This window comes from Rhamphochromis sp. 'chilingali' (genome assembly GCF_963969265.1).
Source record: "Rhamphochromis sp. 'chilingali' genome assembly, chromosome: 17".
NCBI lineage: Eukaryota > Metazoa > Chordata > Actinopteri > Cichliformes > Cichlidae > Rhamphochromis > Rhamphochromis sp. 'chilingali'.
Genome location: NC_137944.1, coordinates 30046434 through 30064158, shown reverse-complemented (window position 1 = coordinate 30064158; position 17725 = coordinate 30046434). Strand labels below are relative to the sequence as shown.

Here is a 17725-nt window from a genome sequence, read left to right as displayed (position 1 = left end):
TAGAATGAGGCTTATAGTAAAAAGTGCTTCAGAGCAGAATATTTCTGTTCTAATTCACTACAATGAGCGGTTGTTAAAGCAGTAGGTGTTAAAATACCTGATGTTAGTTTGAACACGAAGCAGCCAAAGTGATAGCATGATGGTTTATATAAGAACAGTTTTATGTTTTATCTAAGTGTCCTCACATACCCATCTATTGCTGTCTCCTTCTGCCCTCGCTCTCTGCCGTTGACCTCCTTCTTTTCTCCTTTCATTAAACAAATTGCTGTATTCTACCAACTGCAGAGGGTCATGTTCGTGTCAGGATATAATTTTTAAGAAAAAATCATTCTCGTAAGTTTATTTCCGTGCTACTTTGATGGTCCATCAGTTGCTATATGGCACGTGAGTAACGTGATCCAGTTTGTGCCACCACATTTAAACAAAAAAAAACGATGGAAACGCCCCTGGCAGGCAGACTTTTTTTTTTTTTTGCCTCGTCCCACCTTGCAGCTTTTCCTGGAAAAGGTCATCTTCCATAGACATAGACGATCTTCGGCACAAAGTAGGCGTTCAGTTTCTCCCTCCCTGCGTGGGTCAGCGTGGGCGGCCCCGTGTGGCAGGAGCAGAGCGAAACACGACACCCCGCCAAAGGAAGGGGGGCAGAGAGAGAGCACGAAGTGTCTGAGTGAGTGGAAAAAGTCTGAGGGAAGGAGAAAGAACAGGAGTCGGTACTTTTGTTCGCCTCTGAAGCACCGCTGTTGGACTGTTGCTGAGGATGAGGAGGGTGATGATGATGGTGAGGAGGAGGAATCGACCATGCGACATGGCTGCAACAAACGGGATGAACATTTAGACTCGTCACATTCCGTTGCTCCAGCTCTGAGCAGCACGGCTCCTCCAAACTTTGACCTGCGCCATTCAGACCCTGGCGGCTGGATTTCCCCCCCTCCTGAGACTCGGGGCAACTTTTCCGCACCAAAACCCCCGCAAGTGAACGAAAATACTCCGGCGCAAAAGTTTCTGGGCAGGCGTAGATGTGTCGCGTTATACAGCTAAACTCCATGCGAAGTTTGCGGCTGGTTTTCAAGTTGAAAGCGGAGCCCGTAATCGGCGCAGGCTCCTTCTAACAAGCCGCCTGTGAGAACAACACCGGAGGAAGGAGTGGGGGTGTCGCTGCTAACTTCGCTAGCTAACTTTGCTAAGGGCTAGCCAACAAACACTCAAAAGTTGACGGGGAAAGTGAGCGAAGCGGCTGCGGCTCACCGAAGACGACCACAAAGATGAAAACCCCGGCGGACACGGGTGAGTGAGCACCCAAACACACTTAATAATAGTAATAAAAAACTTTTATCACCCGCTACTGTTCTTCAAATGAAAACAACAGGGCTTAGCCTCGGCGGCTAAGGCTGGTTAGCACGCTAACAAACTCTCCGCTCCAGGGAAAGTGTGACAAAATTATGGCGCTAGAGAGAATCCATCCGAGCCTCTTGTTATTGTTTTTAATAACCCCAGAAAGACTCTCACTCATGACCGTTATGTTTACACGTCTAAGAGGATCGAACCATCCCCAAATGAGCTATTTGAAAACTTAAAACATTTAAGGTAAAATGAAGATGAGAGATTTACAGTAAGAGTTAGCCTAATTTTCCGGATCAGTGGTGAGGAGTCGGGATCAGCGCCGAGGTTCACCGTAACAAGAGCTCTGCATTTGGTTTATTGTTGATGCCACAATAAGATAACCTTTATTAGTCCCACACGTGGGAAATTTGTTAATGCACCCAGTTTCAAATTTAATGAGTTAGTTTGACTACACGGGTCATTAACACTGCATGCATTGGCACTGATAGCGATGCAGCCACAGTTTTCATGCAGCACCTAGTCTGGAAGAGGTTCCCAACGGTAATTATAAGTTTGTTTATCTGCATTGTTGTGGAGGAAAGACACCACCTCGTTGTGGTTGGTGGGCCACATGCAGCCCAGTTTGATCTCCGGGTCCAGACCAGTAATACCGCATAGTAACCTATATTTTAAAGAAACACCCCTTCAGATTTTTCTCTTTTTATGTGTAAGAAATGGACATCTTGACCTTCACCACAGTCGAGGTTTCAGAGGGAAAAAAGAGAGACCCCTTGCTACACAACTAAAATTAACAGAACATATTTCTGATCAATTTTCTGGGTTATCTATAACAAAGGAAAAACATCACATCACAATGGAAACAGAAAACAAATCGCACGTAGTTCGAATTAAGTAACAATGTCGAGATATATATATGATTCAAACAGTTGGTCTACATTTAGAAATACTTTCTACACACTTTCACTCCTGTGTGGTTAGTGTGGGCATGACCACACAAAGAATAACAGTGAATTTTCACACTCTACAGTGGGCCAAATTGAGCCCTTTTGCTGGGCCACATGTTATGATCCATCTTGCTCCGACAGAGCAGTGCTGAGAAAATAAAGCAACTTTGAATTGAAATGTGTTTGACGCCACTGAAATTGAGATGGGGAATTTCTGTGTAGAGCCATTTAAAATCCAAAGCTTACCGAGCTTTGACCAAACTTTAACCTCAAGGAAGTGATGAAATGCAAACTACTAACCAGGTGTTTTGATTGTTTTAAGCCGAAGCCAGCCCACATTTCTACTTATCACTACATCAAAGCTTGAAGAGGAATGTGGAGTGACTACATAATTGGATTGGGAACTTAACTAAGGGTGCAACTGATAAGGGTGACCAGATCCAGACACCGTAAATGTGGGGCAGAGAGAATGTGTGTGAGGGTGATCTGATAAGTCTAAGTAAAGAAACAACACAAAAAACATTGCTGGTAACAGGTTTGGCATTAAGAAATGTCTCTTCAAATTTCTCATCACAAAACAAAACTGAAATGAATAGGTCAGCCTGCAGATCAGGAAGTTGCTTCCAGTGACCAATCTAGCGTCGTCAGTTAGGATTGGGCCGATATATTGGATTGTTGCATATCTAGACCACGCAACTCTTTCAGCCACACATTTCAGTCTAGTTTTAGTCTTTATTTGTTAGGGATCCTTCACAAAACGTCAATCTCATAAGAGATAAGATCGCTTATACCAGCGAATTCCCCAGGTGCACATGATATTACGTAAACTAAAATATCAATGCTGTGTGGGACATTGTTTTAATGTGTGGGATTGAGAGGACATTATTTTTTTACTTATTTTTAAAGTGGGACACCTGGTCACCCTACATAGGAATGAGGTGATTGTTAGCTGAGATATTTTAACTGTCCTGGTTAGTGCTGCATATTTTTGTGTCATTGTTTAGTTTAATGTGCTCTGTGTTTCCTGCAGGGCACTTTGAAAGTAAACCTGTCTGACCCTCTGACACGTGAGAATTTGATCCGGTGCGGTTAACACCTTTGCTGGGACTTTAAATGGAGTTTAACCCAGAAATCTCAGGCCCTGCTATTTGAAATTCCTTTCATTTTTCTTCGACATGTTTCGTTTCAGCAAGATTATTATGATTTTCCATTCACAGGTTATGATTTTCTTCCATTGTGCATTTAGGTGCTCTTAAACTCAGTTTAGTCAAAAGTGCTTTGTGGTAATCGAGGGCAGGCGTGGATCCAGCTCCCATAATAGATGTTTGAGTGGGGAATGCCTCACCACAACACAACATCATAATTAGAAATACGACTTTCAGATCTCTTTGTTCCCCCAGATAACTCTTGGATCACAGAGTTATGAATAACGTGAACATTTTTTCCCAGTGGGTGCTCTTTAGCTATATGGATCTGAACATCGTGCTGAAATAAGTTTATGTAATCACAATGAGCAGCCAGTCCACTGCACAAAATGCTCAACAGGTGCAAGAAATGTATTTTTTGGTGCTGAAATTAAAAGTCTTAAACAGTGACCACTTTATTTTTAGAGCAGCATATGTGGCTTATTTCAGATGTCTGAACATTGTAGCCCTCTCTAAAGACTTTAATTATCCAGAGGATCAGATTGCCGAAGCTACATTGCATTTCCTTTTATTTCAAAAGAAGTGGACCAACGACTGTTTGAACCATTCAGCAAAAAGATAGCTACCTTTGTCTGTTTTCTGAATGATTTATTAATTTGGCTCTGCTGATAAGATTGCAAACAGCTTAAAGGAGTTCACACTGGTTGTTGGACTTGTTTTTAAGTTGTTCCTGCTCTTCGGCATTTATGGTCTGATTCATGCTGACTTCCTTTAGTTTCTAGGGATTGGAGTAAAGCTGGGGAATCATGGGTTTAAATGACACTGTCTGTAGCGTTTGCATTGTTATATGATGTAGGTCATTTTAGTCTAAAGGCCTCTTTTTTGTGAGGGAAGAGGGTGTAGTACAATGGGTTTAAGTACCAGAGCACACCTATACAGTTGTTTCCTGTCTGAAGAACCTAGACATACCTGTAAATAAAGTCTATGAGCTTCAGTTTGTATGCGTTCTCCCCGTTGCTGTGTGTCAGCCTTTAGGGTTATCATGACTTTTATCACAGAAAGCCTGAACTTTGTTGTCTTTTTTTTTTTTTTTTTTTACTTAAAAATTACATTCTTGGTATTGGAAATAGTTTTTACCTGCATGAAACAAAACAATGAGAACACTTTGTCTACAAAGCACTTGTTATATATAAAAACCAATCTTCAGGACTTTACAGGACTTTAAAAACAGCAGAGCATTTTTTAGCCCATCCTTTTTTCCCTCAAGTCTAGAAACTCTTGTTTCATGTCTGTCATGATGTTTTCCATTGAAGTCATGGAAAAGTGATTTTGATTTTTTTAATCGTTCACTTCTCAGTGCTCTACCTACATTCTTCCTCCCTCGTATTTACGCGTACAGCCCTTTTCCATTAGTACCTACTTTGATCGGCTTGGTCCAACTCTACTAATTTTCCAGTACGATCGAGTACCACCCAACATACGTGGGGTCATTATAGCATGCGTCCAGAAGTCCCATAGCGCCATTTGTATGTGACATGAACAAAACAACAATGGAGGACATTGAGGCAATGGTATACCTTTTGCTTGGTCTAAGGCATTTTGTCAGACTCGGCGACGACAGTGTTGCTTGTTTGTAATCCTTTTCGCTCATTGCTGGGTTTCAGAAATGGCGGTTTTGAATTTTGTGGTGGAGATTCTCTCATGACTAGTCTGTTGACGTCACGTTTTCGGATCACCTCAGATGCGAGTAAGTACTAGTGGAAAAGGATGTTTTAATATTATCTAATAAATCTCCAAGTTCTTGAGAAATTGTCTCAAATTCACTGAGTCATTTAAAGGTGCTGGTAACTTTCAGGGTAGAACGTTTTCTTGATGTGTTAGTTAGCTGGTGTGCTTAATAAGTCAAAGCGCTTTAAATGTCAGTATGACAGCTTTGCCTTTTGAATTTTGCTTTATTGGTTTTCTTGCATGAAATATGATTCACTGATGATTGAATTTTAACCAGATCACTATTATTTCTTCATCTTGAGTGGGGAGTAAGCGGTACAGCATCATTCTAGCACACTTCTGTACCAATGAAGGAGCCCCATGCCAATATTAAAGGCCCCAGATGGGAGCCATGATCTATATATAAATGTATACATGGGCCAACCTCCACTCTCTTCCTATCAGGAAGTCTGAAGTCTGGCCCCACCAGCACCAGCTCCAATTTTCCGCTTGTGTTACTCGTTATATCAACAACACGCCACATTTGAGACGTCACAGCTGTAGACAGCGAGGACCAGCAGGCCAGCACGCTTTGTTGCACACTCTTATGTGTATATGTGTAGTGAAAGGAGCCATACATGAGCAATTAGCTGGTGTTAAGTCTGGTAAGGGCAGGGCTTCTGTTTATGACTGAGTGTATTTGTGTTTGTGTGTGTGTGTTAATGTGTGTGTATATGTGCCCACATGTCTGTCACTCTGCGGCCGTACCTGACATTAATGTGGTCACAACAAAGTGAGTGTTTGACTTTTACCAGCGTGTCCAAATTGCCCTTGAGGAAGACCATTTGGTTGTGGGCAGTTGACTCAGCTCGTTGTAATTACAGGAAGAACGACTTAGACATTTTTTATGCAGATTGAAATAGCTCTAATAACACTGGTTAGACCGGAGCTAATGAACCACAGGCTCATTTTGCTTTAAAAAAAATGATGCCGTTAGTTTCCTTTGGGAAGGACTCTGTCGTGTTACTGTCTCACCATTATACTGAATTATACTGTTGGCACCAGCACAATTACTGGCGGCACAATTGCACTACAAGTTGAGGCTCAGTTGTTTGTCTCGGGGAAAGTTTGAAAAGAGGAGCTGGCTGCTGATGTATAGCGACGCCGTGGTGCACTTTGAGTCTTAAGACGCCCTGTCTCTGCGGGATTTGTCAGAGGCCGCGCTAGACATTGTATGTCATTTTGACAGACAGGGTCATAAACTTGAATGCTTCTATGGTGAAACGTTTGCAAGAGCATATAGTAAAAAATCCAAATACTTTTTTACCTTTTAAAAAACAACTGAGTCTGTAGCTCTGAGATTCACTCTGTTGACCTGTCAAAGACTCATGTTACTGCTTAACTGTAAGAAATCAGACCATCTATGATGTGTTCTTAGCATTTGAATGATTTAATGTTGTGGTAGAGGCACCATTGGTGCTTTAATTAACTAAATTACAGCCAACTTTCAGACGTCTTTGTCACCGTTTTTAAGAAAGGAAAAAAAATCTCAGTGAATGAGATTTCTGTCACTTACTCCTCGTCCACTGCAGTGTGCTTCAGCTGAAAGAAGTAAGGCACATGGTTTTACGTGGGTGAACCTGTGGAAGGATTTTTAACAGTTGCCTACAGTTGCATTAGTCCTTGGATCACCAAGCGTCTCTCACTTATGGCAGCGTGTGAAGGAAGTGTCAGCTGGCTCTTTGCTTCAGCTCTCTGTCCATCTCCCCTATGTTTCCTGTGCAAGCTTCCCAAGGATCACAAGGCCACAGCAAACTGGGGCCTTTTTGTTTTTTTGCCCCTCTCAGAATAAACACACAGTGACATGGGCTTTACAATCATTTTAATATTAGAGTTCAATTAATTTCACTGTTAAATAATTGCAAGTGATTTCTGCCTGACTTGCTCTTGTGTGACTGATATCGGGCAATAAACTGGATGCCAGTCTCTCCTGTGGATACTAAATAAAAGCAGAATATGTTTTGGAGAGAAATGGCATTACAAAAAAAACCCCCAAAACATAAATACTGGTGTGACAGGATGTACCTTTCTCTCATTTTCCTCCCATTATGTGGTTGCTGTGAGTGATCGGGTCGCCCCTTGAGTCGACCTGATCACATTCCTGATTACTGCTGAGCCAAGCCTGGGCAAGCAGACCCTGGAAAAACCACAGCAGAGTGACGTCAACATTTCTCTGGTGTGCTGTCAAGAGGCAGCTCAGGTCAGCTTTGCTGTGATCATCTCTCGATGTTACGGCGGGCCTCTTTTCCTGGAGGTGTGTATGTACAGTGGCTTTAGTGACCCATACAAAGCGTAGATAATAGACAACAGGTTGCTCGAGCTGGGACATGCTGGCCAAACAAACACAGAACGCTCAAACACAGGAAAACCTGACAGTCTGAGAGATGAACGTTGACAGACATCCATGCCTGAAATAAATTTTTATTGTCCTATTACCTCAGGTTGTGTTTAACTATGCCATTGCTGTACTTTCTGCTCTTTCTGTCTTTGCTTTAGTGGATTTTTTTTCCTCTTGTCTCCATGGTTGCACTGTTTGTTTTCCTGTCCTATATTTTACAAATCAAGCAGCTCATTTAAGCATTTTAAGTTTAAACTGCAAATGCATTCGAGCCTTAAACTTGTCTTTGGACTTATCTTGCCTTAATGATGGTAATGTTACCTGTCACTTATCTGTGGACCTGCTCTTTTTCCTTGATAGTTAAAGTAGAGTTACATTTTTAGCTAGTATCCCTCCAAGTGCACATCTTTGAAGCTTGTCTCTGTATGAGAGCGAGAATTTCTGATACAGCAGAGAGCCTCACAGAAAAAGCATGCCAGGTGTCATCCAGGTCAGGTGTCAGTCCACCCCTGCAGCACTGCTGGTGCAAACTTTGGTCAGAACGTTATGAGATCTCTGTAATTGTGAGAATTTACTTCATCGTAAATGCAGGGTTCGATTAAATTTTGTGCAGTAGCTGCAATCCCAAAACGAAATTCCAGCCCTGAGTGGTGAATAAATTGTGGCTGTATCGATCATTTTTTTGATTACGGATGTATACATGAGAGAAAACAGACAAAACAACATCAATCAATATATTGGTCTGCATATTCTTATAGATTTTTTTTTTTTTGTATCTCAGCAACCAGGCTTAAAGTTTTAGGAGGTTTTTAATTGCTTTGCCTAAGGGCTCGGTGATGGTTGTTGTGTAACAGCTTTATCGTCTAAAAGCCTTATCTATTCTCTTGTACTGTGAAGCCATTTAGGAATCAACAATTTGTAATGTTGCGCTATAAAGGTGACTTTTTTTTAAATAAACACTGATAATTTTCATTCTTTTTTAAACTTCATGTGGACCTCCTTTGATTCCTCCTCCTGCAGGTAATGATCTCCCACAGTTCCCATGCGATTTCTAACAGCACCTGTAGTTCAGTGCTCGAACTTGTAAAGTGCAGCTGTGGGCTGTACATGCTGGCAGGAAAGCTATAACAATCAACCAAACACATTTCCTGTGGAGATGAATAAATTATTGTTGCACCTCCGGGGCTGTTCTGTATTATGTTTTATTGAGGCTACTGACGGAGAAGAAATTGTTCTCTTCTCTTCAGTGATACATTTCTTCCTCAATGTGTGCGGTTTTTTGTTTGTTTGTTTTTTTGTTTTGTTTTTTAACCTTTTTAAACTGGTGTGATTTGAAAGACCCTTCTGTTCTGTGATGGAGAGGCTGATGCTACTATCTGACATATATGTTGAAATTTTATTTGGCTGACTTGTTTTTAGCTTGTCAGATGCTGTTGTTATATTAAAAATATCTTGAGGTGACGCCACAGCATGTTCAGTGGTTGCAGGGAATTGTAAAATGGAGCCCTCCACCAATTATTTTTCTTGACAGTTTTAAGCTTCATGTGAAATTGTAACCTTAGAAAAACACTGAAGTGTTGTCCAATTAATATTAATATCAGAATTTCAGTCAGTGATTGCCACAGACTAGCTTTAATTGGTATATTAACTTAACACCCACCACATCACCCGCTGGTTTTGAACTCTACATTATAAATCCTCAGTGTTCGAATTTTGGCTCCAGATATATATTTTTAAGTCAGAAAGAATAATATGTTGAAGAAAGGGTTGAGTTATGAGCTATCAACTATCCATCCAGACCAAAACTCTTTTGTAGAAGGTTGTAAACATGCTTGAATAGTGAAAAGTTCAACATTTCAAAATGTGGATCTGTGGGGATTGATTCACGTTGGGAGTCGACCTCCAGTAGCCACTGGATGAACTGATGTTTTTTGACTTTTTTTTTTTTTTTTTTCCCCCCCCTTCACTGGGAAAGAGATGATGTCACTGTTGTGGAAATCTTTGATATCGTTTAACTATTCTCAAGATATTGTAGTCCTGCCGTCGGTCAGAGGGACTCTAACTCCACCTAACAGACCATCATGTGGCGGCAGTGCTAGGTCTTCTCTGGAGATCCGCTGCAACCTAGAAAGTCTATCTAACCAGAACCTGGCTCATCTGTTACTACACAAAGCTCATCAAGGCTTCAGAGCAGATGCCTGCTGTTCAATATAGTGGAGTTGAGACCATCCACAAAGTGAGGAACTAACTGAGGAGAAAAAAAAAAGCATGGCTACACCTTTTGCTTTCATGTGTCTCCTGCTTCCACCAAAAACAGTCTCATTCAGTGAGTTATGGAGCTTTCATCACTAACCTGATTTAGACATGGTGCATGCGTCTCCTGATTTATCAGTGCACATTTGTACAGATAGTATCACATGTTGCTCAAAAGAATGCGCTCATCTCTCAGTCAGCCTCAGTAACCGTAAGCATTTATGATCGAGTGAGTTTGTGTTGCCTCCTTGACAGCTGACCCCCAGTGGGGCAGATGAAAAGACGAAGCAGGTCAAGTGGAACCAACGATTCACTTCACCGAGCAGATAAGAAAGAGTTTTGTAGCAGGACAGCTATCGCTGGAGCACCTGACAGGATACAAGCTTTCCGGCTTCACTCATGTTCTCACACACGCCCGTGAATCTCTTTTGCATAAACTTGAAAACATGCATATAATTCTTTTGGCATTTTATATAGTTTGATTTTGTTTCGGTGTGTGGGTCATTATTCCATAATTAGGCTTCTCATATTTAACGTTTAAATTTCCACAGTTCAGTAATTTAATTTTTTTTAATGTTTCTACGCCAACTATTTTAAACCAATGTGAATCAGCTGTGCCATTGCTAAAATAGGTCATTTTAGAAGCTAATCAGTATTTGCAACTAGTTACCAAATGAAAAGCTGATATCTTTTATATATTTATAGCAGTGATATGACTATTTATCTATATAAGTGCAGACAAATCATTTTCCCTTGAAGCTTTTTTGGAGACTGGGAAAGACAGAAGGTGAGGAGGTAGGGATGTGTTTTGTCAGTGGCTGTTTTGGCTGGAGTCATTTCGACTTAAAGAGGTGTGGAGAGTCATGCCGTGTGTTATGGCTATCATCTGTGGTTCGTGGAGAATGAGAGGAATGGGAGGCTTCCCTGGCTGGTTTGGTGTCATTTATGGCCAGAGGGATAGAGGTAGGTCTGCTTTCTGCACACTGCACAAAGGGGACAGACTAGGTGTGGTCCTGTATAGCTCTGTATAATACTGCCAGCATTACCGGTGCCAGTAAAATAGTTACAACCAAGTTGGTGTTGGAGCAAAAATGTCCACCAGATGCCATCTGTTTTTTAGGGAGTCTGTTTTAACAAAGAAGCATGGTTAGAGGTAGCTTGGCAGGTTATGTTCAAGCAATTAGAGTGACCTACAGTGGGTGGCAACATCTATTATTTTACAATAAAGTGGGAGCATTGACATGTATTAAATCCAGCAGTGGCATTCACTGGAAAGGAGCTGTGGTGCCAGCGGAAAGTCTAAAGTAAGGAAAAAAAGAGAAAAGAATCAGTGCTAATTTATAAAGCAGTTGTCAAATGATGTAAAGTAAATGAGACACTTTGTCAGACCACCTTAAGAGCCACCGAGGGAAAAACTCTGCAACAGGTTGCAGTGAGGAAAGAGCTCCATCTGGTTTTGTGGTGTTTGGACTTTGGGTTGATGCAGGCCAGACTTTTCCTGCCCCCTGCCCCTGCTGGTATAGCACCTGATTTTTTTTTTTCTCCTTATCCCACACTGCCTGATTTACAGTGTGACCTATACAGCTTCAGTACTAATCTTATTCATATTCTCACAAATATAAACCGTGGTACTTTTCCCAGTGCTAATCCTACAAACCGGGCTTGTTGGATATGTTTATTAAAAACACCTCCAAAACTCCCGAGTTCTTGTGTGGTGCTTTGCTGAGGTCATTACAGAGGAGCCAGACATTGATTCAAACAGCTGTGCATGGCTCTAACCTCAGAGGTTTGGCACACCCACAAATCAACTATTCAAGACCTCAAGAAAGGGACACTTCTTACTCACACCGCTCAGCAAATGTGGTCTCTTTAAGTTTCTGACCACCCCTGAATGCATCACTAGTATGTTTACATTCACAGGTTTTTTTGCAGACATTTGAAGAAATTTAGAAAACTGAGCAAAAATGGTAGAATTTGCAAGAAAGACAGCCTTCTACATGCAGCTCTGTTTCTCTGTTTTAAAGTGCATTTTATAGTATTAGCAGCACATTGCACAGTCTTGTGTTAAGAGCTGAGACTCTTTGTCATAGCTGTGTTCAGACCATTAAACTTTTGTGTGTAGACACCCCCGAAGCCCCATTTTAAGCCAAGAAGTACCCTGATCATGCTGAAGGATTATTAGGGATGCTTTGTCTGATGATCTTAAAAATATGTTGTCTTTTCCAGCTTTTTACAACAAGTGTAAAGAAAAATACATAAAAGTAACAGAGTCAGCATCACAAAATTGTTGATTTGAGATGCATGTGCACCTTCTACAAGAGTGCATGTGCATGGCAAAAAGACAGTGTGGCTGTAGTCTTTATAGTAAACACAGAAATCATTACTTGTAAAAGAGTCACTGTGTTCAGATTAATTAAAGCCCAAGCTAAGAAGCATCTGAGCTGGCTCTTGGCTGTGTCTGAAGGACATATTTCTTATGCATGAATGGAACTGTTTCCTCCAGCTGGTCTTTAATGATTTCTTAGCAGCACGTAATGAAAAGGATCGTCTTTACTCACGACAAAGGCAGCAGCGCGTTAGCTGTATGTTGGCTTAGTAGGTATACGAATACTTCTCATCACATTCAGTGTGTTTGTGATAAATACATGCAAAGACAGGCAGCCATCCTTATCCTTATCCCCTACTGTGCATTTTGCAGGTTTTTCTTTTTAATTATTATCATTAAATGTGCAATGAGGTGCCCAACAGTTAGTCCGGGCTTATCCACATTTAAAGTAAACACAGGTTTATGCAGCAATTATCTGCTGTCACGAACCTTGGATTTATTCAGAAACAAGCAGTTATTTTAGATTTCAGTGGCTTTTAGTTGCTTTATTTCTAAGATGTTGTTTACCCCTTTATGTGCAATTTCTATTTATAGTATTTGTCTTTTGTGGTGACAGTCTAGTATAAAACCAATAGTATAAACTAGTATAAAAGCAGCATGGTAAGTTAGGGTTTAAAGACAGTGGCTTTTGATTTTACCAGTTTATTGCAGTCGTTGCAGTGTCGCTGTGTGATGAAACAACGGAAAGGAGAGTGGTGTAACATTTTGGCAGCATAAAGTTAAGGTTGTGTCTGACTCCTTCAGACTCTAGAAATCTTTTGGTGAGTGGAGAAAAAAGTGAGCCCGAAAACAAAAGGGAGCGCGAGCAGAGCACAGTCTTACTTTTCCGATGTGTTTGCTTTAGTTATCGGTCTGTTGGGAATCCTGTGGCTTTCTCTCTCTCGCCTGGCTGTCGCTACTTGTCCTGGGAGTCTGTATGTGGAGCATTGATGTTTGATGTGACACTGTGTGAGCTAAAACATATGATGTTTGTGTTGCCTAAAGGCTAATAGCCTGAAAACTTTGTTCGTACTGCACATCACACACGCCCACACAGTGGAGATATACACGCACGCTCTGTCTCTCCCCCTCACCTACATTAAGACGATAACAAAAGTTCACCGAACCTCTATAACAAACATACCTACAGTTTTCTCCATCCCTGCCTCAAATGTGCACAATGTCGGGCTAAAAGGCATTGTGCACACATCTCACCCCTGGCCAGATCAAACCACGGAGAGGTCGATGAAGAGGAGAAGATGTAGGATGAATGATCTGAAGAAGGAGGGGCGAGTTTACTGGCTGCATTATACATGTAACAGAAAGTTTGGCTGAGCAGCCTGATGTAACACTAGCATTCATGCTTGAAGCTTGTTTGTATTTTTATCCGGAATCTGCTGGGATCAAGCACAACAGAGGGCACCTTCTTTTAATCACCCTTTAAAGCCGCATTTAATCACGGTTTTCCTTGCTAACAATGAGTCTTTGGGGCTGACTGTGCACAACAGCAGGATCAGAACAACGTGCATGTGCGCAAATGTTTTTTCCTTTTCCTCTGGCTAAACTCCCAATAGTTTCTCTATGCCTCTAAAACCTTATTACTGTTAAAAGGCTTTCAAGCATTAACTTGTCTTTGGTTGTTTTCACACCTAGTTTGTTAATTAAGTTCATTTATTCTGGTCCAAAGCAGTCACTGAGTTTGTGAACTTGTAGCTTTTTCTGTGATTTTGCTTCTTTTTACACAGAACCAATTCCAAGCAAACTCCCAAGTAAACCAAAATACGTCACTACAAACCAAGTGGCACATTCAGCCTCCTTATTGGTCAGATTTGTGTGGGACAGGAGCAACAAAACTAAATAAAGGAAGAACATGCTGAGTGTCAGACTGAGGCTGGATCGCTCTGGACTTTGCTTGGAACTGGACCGAGACCAACTCCTCAAACGGGCTCGGTGCAGTTGTATTAGTCTGCACTTGTGCGATTACCATGTTCACATCTGCACAAGCGAAATGGAGCAGGGGGGAAATGAGTTTGATTTAAACAGACTAAACAGAGGTGTGAAAACAGCCTCACGTTGAGGTTGAATACATTTTAAAAGGTTTAGTCATGTCTCTGAGAATTTCCAGCACACAGTGTTGCTGTTTTCCCTTCATACATGTAGATCACACAAAGCCAAGCATTAAAGTTTGAATAAGCCTGTTCAGCCTTTTTAATTTTTAGGGAGAAGGGGCGTGCATTGTGGTATCAGTGAGCTGATTAAACGGCCTTTAGAGAAAGAGGTCATGGGGACACCAGTTATCTGCCCTTATCTCCCAATCTCCAGCCATCTTCTTCAGCTTCTCCTCAGGGGACACTGAGGTGTTCAAAAGTCACGCAAGACACGTAATCTCTTCATCGTGTCCTCGTGCATCTGGATCTCCTGAGTTGTACATGCCTGAAACACCTCACTGAGGAGGCACCCAGAAGGCATCATAGCGAGCTGCATGAACCACCTCGACCGGCTCAGTTTGATGTTAAGGAGTAGCGGCTCTACTCTGAGCCCCTCCCGAATGTCTGAGTTCCTCACCCTGTCTCTGAAGATAAGGGTGTCTGGACTCATTTCCGCCCCTTGTATCCACCATCTCATTCTTTGTCACTTTCCACTGTTTTTGGTCATAAATGAGGGCAGAACTGCAAATCAAGAAAATCAAGTTCTTCAGCTTCACCACAACGGATCAGTGCAACATCTGCATTTATGCACATTAATGGATATTTAAAATTTTATTCATGTCTGTCCATTCTGCACCCCCCAATCAACAAGACCCTGAGATATTTGAAGACGTTCACTTTGGGCAGCAATTTCTTTCCAACCTGAAAAGGGCAATGTTAACATTTTCCAGATGGGAAAAATGGCCCTGGAATTGGTCCTAATTCTCATCCCAGCCACTACACATCAAAAAATCTTAAATATCCTCCGCCACCAAGGTTTTGGTTTAGATTGGGTTCTGTTTATTCTGTACACTAGTGAGCTACCAATAGACTGGTGGAAACCCACAAGAAGAAGGCCTTATGGAAATAGGGCCTTCTTATTGGATGTGATTATTGGCTTGAGAATGACTGTTACTCTTGGCAGTCTAACCCATTATCTGGCAATGATAATGTAGCAGAGTGCCCTGTGTGGGGGAAGTGTTTCAAATTTAGGACAAAGTGCTATGATTTGGGACAAAATTCATATTTTTTGGAATAATTTTCCTAAACTTAACCAAATATTTTGACTTTTTTACCACACGGTTCATTTTGAACTGAAACATTTGTTTACTTGGAAAACTTGTTTTTGTTTGGTTTATTTTCTTTTGTCCCTTTTGATTTATATTTTCATTTCAAGTTTGGTTTTAAATTTAGGGTTTTACCTGCATATATAATTGTTGGCTTCCACCACAGAGGTTTTGGCCTCCCATCAGAGGAAAATCACCAGGACTCCACAAAAATCCACCAAAGGTGGTTTAATTTACTTGAACATCATATACACTATCATTTATCAAATGGCCATAAATAACAGGAAAATGAACAAACTTCTGTTATGTAAGATGACACAGACCAGCCCAGTCGAGCTTACATGTGTGATCACCCTCAAAGGCCCATTGTAAGCCAGTAGAAACTGAAATTTCTTGCAAGAGGTATTTAAGAAGTCTTAAATTGAACTTATCTGTAGACACCCTGATAACAGATTTTATTTAACTTTTTCCTATCAGTAGATTATCTTCAGAGCCATTGTGGTTATTAATGTTAAGTATATAAAAGCATGAGTGATTTCAGACATCGTCTTGGCCTCTGTTCAGTTAACAGGTTTGTGCATTTTGAGCTGCCAAAACTTTAAAGGTGAACACAGGGTTGGACTTGTCCCGTTCTCTGTTTCAAAGGTAGACGTTAAATTTTATTGGTGATAAGAAAGGCTCCATTTGATCGGGCCAGTGCCATCGTTAAGGTCATAAACTTTTATAAAGTTTGTTCTTTTTGAGCTTTATCACCAGCAGCACACAAACTCGGTAACCTAAAGCGCAGTTATTTAAAGATCTTGGCAGTCTAAAAGGTTTGTGTATGTTTCCTCAGACAATATAACCAATGAGCCATAATGAAAAGAATGATCTAAGTGAGAAAGAATGCTGACTCATTAACTATCAAATAACAGTATCATTTTTGCATGTAAAATTTATTAGGTTGAAAGTGCTGTCCTTGTTCTTCTGGTAACTCATGTGACCCATTCAGTGTCCCTGAAGGTTGCTCGAAACCCCCGGGGCCACAGGCAGTGATGAATGAGACGGTTTCTGTTTTATTGAGACGTAAAAGTCAGTTAGTCCCTCAGACAGACACTCAGTCATCCCGCCCACTCACAGCATGCACACTTTATTAGGGGGCCTGGACCCCCCACATGCCATGAAAATGGGTGATATCTGGCTTGCATTAACATACGCACACACAGACACACTCTTCTAATTTTCTCACTAAAGCTCGTGAGCATGGCGTGCTCATTTGGGCTGCCATCTCCCTGCGGTGACGCCGTCGTGCCTCTGTCTTTTAATGTTTTTACACAGGGAGCGAGCCACTCTGTCTAGAGACTGGAAGATCCAACTTTAATGCAAAAGAGGAATTAAGACTGCGGTGACTCTGCCAATGAGGAAAGGCTGACTAACCCTCCCAGACGTCACACATGTAGAAAGTCCCATGCTGGCTGTTTTTTGAGTTTTTTAAGAATTTCACGGACACACTCGTCCAGAGTGAATTACTGTCACTCTGACTGTACTATGAGCCACAAGTGGTAGATAAAGGATGTGAGCCAATGCTGAAGTCTGGGTCTGGCATCGATGTCAAATGTTCATATTCGGGTTAAGAAGAAAATGGAGAAGAACTTTTTCTGTTCAGCAAACTTCTGTATTTGTGTGGCTGAGGTTCAGGAGCAGTTTGAGGTGAATTGGGTAGATTTTCTCCAGACTGTCAGTGCCTGTGATAATATTATCAGAGTAGCTCAAAGTCTTATTTGCATTTAAAACTTTTTAATCTTCACTGACTGTAGTGGATCATAACGCAAGTCCAGCTGAATTTGATTTATATAGCACCAGATCACAGCAACAATCGTATCATGGCGTTGAGATAAAGCTGCTGCAATCAGACAGTCCAACAAGCAGGACGATCATCTACCTCTCAATTTCTGTAACTACATGGAGGTGCTGTGGCACGCACTTCTGAGTCCTGTTGTTGTTTTACTTTATCACAATTTTAATGATATTTGAGCACAGATATCTCTTTGTGCTTGGATAAATGTTACAGAGATCTGGCGGTAGCTCTCTAGGCAGATTTTACACTTGCGGACAAAAAAGTAGTGACACTGAATTGGTGTCCGTGCTGGGTTGATATCAGACAGTGTTTCCTATTGAATTGGATTCTAACCAACATGCCAACTCCAGTCTTGAACAGTGATTAATATACCTGGGTAGCCCACGTAAGTACCCTTTATGTGGGAGATGCCTGTAGATATCCGGACTTGAGGTGTAAAACTGTTGCAGACATGGGCAGCTGGACAGCCAAGCAGTCATTTG

At 41.4% G+C, this 17725-nt stretch overlaps 1 protein-coding gene across 1 annotated transcript in view; it reads left to right on the top strand.

The window, feature by feature from the left end:
• Positions 1 to 544: 544 nt before the first annotated feature.
• The window catches only part of erf (Ets2 repressor factor), a 45496-nt gene continuing 28315 nt past the window's right edge, over positions 545 to 17725 (top strand). Inside the window, exon 1 of the mRNA XM_080863462.1 lies at positions 545 to 1284. Within this exon, the coding sequence (XP_080719588.1) occupies positions 1263 to 1284 (22 nt within the window). The 5' untranslated portion in view covers positions 545 to 1262. The remainder of the gene's footprint in view (positions 1285 to 17725) is intronic.